Here is a 3,104-nt window from a genome sequence, read left to right on the forward strand (position 1 = left end):
GGGGGGTGCTGTGTCGGCAGAGGAGAGCAACTGTAGGGCGTCCCTGCCCTCCTTGTCAGTCCCTGGGGACCGTGGGTCCTCAGAGGCCGAGTCAGGACCCCTGGGATCCCGAGAGGGTGGAGGCCAGGGAGCTCCCTTCCTGAGCTCCTGATGGGGGGCACCTACCCAGGTCACGGTCCAGGTGCAAGGTCAGGAGGTGCTCTCGGAGAGGACGGAGCCCCCCGACTTCCAGGCCCTCCCTCAGCCCATACCTGAGACTCCAGAACCTGGGCTGGAGATGCTCCCTGGGGCTACGGAGCAGTCAACACTGGGCCTGCGGGTGAAAGAAGAGTCCGAGGTTACCGAGGAGCCAGGTAAGGGCAGGCGGTGTGCCTCTGTTTCAGCGGCCCCCACATCCCGCCCAGCCAGTGGTGGCCATTCTCCCCTGTGGGGCCAAGCCTGCCACAGCTGTGGTTCCTTCCATGTCCTCAGTCAGCATGGCGCTGGCTCCTGGGGTTTCTGTGTGTAGGAGACAGGAGTCCTCTCCCCGAGGACATCTGCAACAGTGGGGGCATTAGCCAACTGCTGCAGACCAGACAGCAGACCGTTGCGTGGGGGGGGCCCCTAAGTGCTGGGGGGTGCCCTTCTCTCCTCCACCTCCCAGGCAGGTGCCAGACGCCCCCACACCGCGTTCCTGTGTGACCCCGAGAGCCCCCTGCCACGCCAGCTCCAGGTCCCACCCCACTGGATCCCAGCACCAGGCACAGCACTGAGGAGGGCGGCGGGGTGGAGTGCCCTGGAGCTTCCTGATCCCACCCTCCTTCTCCAGAGCCACTGCATCCTCGGCCTCTAAGCAGCCTGCAGGGGACCCCTTTCACTCTGCTCCCCGACCAGGCCCGGGTGAGTCCCTGCTCTGGGAGCCTCAGAAGGTGGGGCTGGGTGGATCCCTCCTGGCTGGGCCTGGTCACACAGACCAGCAGTGACCGCTGTGGTTTCAGGACTGTGTCGTGGTGCTGGACCAGGCCTCCCCGCATAGTGAGCCTGGGCCTGAGGTTTCCTCCTGGAGGCAGCACCGTGGGGCCCTGTGGCAGGAGGAAGCTGGGGGCATCTTCTCCCCAGGTGAGTAACACAGGGCCCCCTTTCCTCCAGCGCCACCTACGTGCCCGCATTGCCTGGGCGGCCCCTGCAGTGTTCAGCCTGCTTCAACATCTGCCCTTCAAAGCCAAGCCCTCCATTAACCTCCCAGCCCCGTAAACCCTCCTGAGAGGAGGACTCACGTTCCTCACCTCCTCTCCCAGCCATCCTCGATGGCCCCCAGCTTCCAGGCCTTAGTCCCACCAACTGGACAGCAGGTCAGCAGGGTGGACAGACAGGAGGGACCTTCACACCTTCACACAGGTGGGGACTGGGCGGGACAATGCAGTGTCCCACCCAACCGCCCAGGTTCTCAAGCCAGACGCCTTGTGCGGTCCACCTCGGTCACATGCCTGCAATGGCCCACCATCGTCCAGGCCCCATCTCATCTTCATCACCATTCCCTGGGCCCCTCCACTTCTGGGTTTACTCCCATGTTCTGGTGGACATTCCTGTGAACTCTGGAGCGGGAGGTAAAGTTCTGAGAGGTGTTACATATCTAAAACACATTCGTCTAACACTCCCCGTTACACTGAATTTTGGCTGAGTGAAGAGTTCTTTTTATTGACTCAGTCTCCAAACATTTTTTTCTTAACTGCTGTAAAACTGGGTCAAAACATTTTTTATCATCACTGTTGGTGAGCCTCTTTAACTTTAAATTCAATTTCTCAATTGTGGGAAGCTGGCCTGAATTGTTTCTTTGAGTTCCTTCCCCTGCATTGTTCTATTCTCTTTCTAGAATGCCCGTTACTCGGTTACTGGACTCTAGGGCAAATGCTCCAGTGTTCTGTTCTCTGCAACTTCCCATCCCTTTCTTTCTGCTCTACCTTCCAGAAAATTTCTTCATATATCCTCCAGATTCTCCTTTTGAGATTTTCACATCTGCTAGTACAGTTTCAGTTCCCACCAGTGTCTTCTTTCCCTGAATACTTATTTAAGCCACTTTCTGTTCTTACAGTTGTAACATCTTTCCTTATTTCTCTGAGGATAATAATTTGTTGTTGTTCAATCGCTAAGTTGTGTCTGACTCTTCTCAACCCCATGGACTGCAGCACCCCAGGCTTTCCTGTCCTTCACTATCTCCAGGAGTTTTCACAAATTCATGTCCATTCAGTCAGTGATGCCATTCAACCATCTCATCCTCTGTCCTCCCCTTCTCTTCCCACCTTCAGTCTTTCCCAGCATCGGGGTCTTTTCCAGTGAGTCAGTTCTTCACATCAGGTGGCCAAAGTATTGGAACTTCAGTTTCAGCATCAGTCCTTCCAATGAATATTCAGGACCGATTTCCTTTAGGATGGACTGGTTTGATCTCCTTGCAGTCCCAGGGACTCGCCAAGAGTCTTCTCCAACACCACAGTTCAAAAGCATGCTCAGCCTTCTTTACATTCCAACTCTCACATCCATACATGACTACTGGAAAAACCATAGCTTTGACTATATGGACCTTTGTCAGCAAAGTGGTATCTCTGCTTTTTAATACGCTGCCTAGGTTGGTCATAACTTTCCTTCCAAGGAGCAAGTGTCTGTTAATTTCACAGCTGCAGTCACCATCCACAGTGATTTTGGAGCCCAACAAATGACGACTTGTCTTCAAGCTTTCTCCCAGTGTGCTCTCTGATGTCTCTGGCAGGTGAGAGAGGGCGGCTGGGAGAGATGAAGAGTTTGCTCCCCACAGAGACCCACTTCTTGGGAGACATGAGTTGGTGGGTGGAGCAACCATGGATGCCACTGAAGAAGTCATAGGGCACCCTGGCTGGGCTGCGTGGAATCAGGCGCCCTTGCTATGAGGGTCTTCAGTTCTTCACTCTGAGTGTCCTAAGAAGGCATGTCTAGCCTCTTGCCTGCATCCTGGCTGGGAGACAGGTTGGCATCTCAGTCCCCTGGGTGGCTTCACTTACCCCTCGACTTCCTCAGTGTTGGTGCACACCCTCAACCCAGCCTTTTGCCAGGATGGGAGAAGAGATCCAGAAGTCAGAGCCACTGCAGTGCCC

General features: G+C 55.5%; 1 protein-coding gene across 1 annotated transcript in view; it reads left to right on the top strand.

Moving 5' to 3' along the window:
- MZF1 (myeloid zinc finger 1) overlaps window positions 1-3,104 on the top strand; it is a 12,795-nt gene that overhangs the window by 1,151 nt on the left and 8,540 nt on the right. Inside the window, exons 2-4 of the mRNA XM_010858029.1 lie at window positions 170-353; window positions 809-879; window positions 978-1,098. Of these exons, the coding sequence (XP_010856331.1) occupies window positions 170-353; window positions 809-879; window positions 978-1,098 (376 nt within the window). The remainder of the gene's footprint in view (window positions 1-169; window positions 354-808; window positions 880-977; window positions 1,099-3,104) is intronic.

Source organism: Bison bison, unplaced genomic scaffold (assembly GCF_000754665.1).
Source record: "Bison bison bison isolate TAMUID 2011002044 unplaced genomic scaffold, Bison_UMD1.0 scf7180017864383, whole genome shotgun sequence".
Lineage (NCBI taxonomy): Eukaryota > Metazoa > Chordata > Mammalia > Artiodactyla > Bovidae > Bison > Bison bison.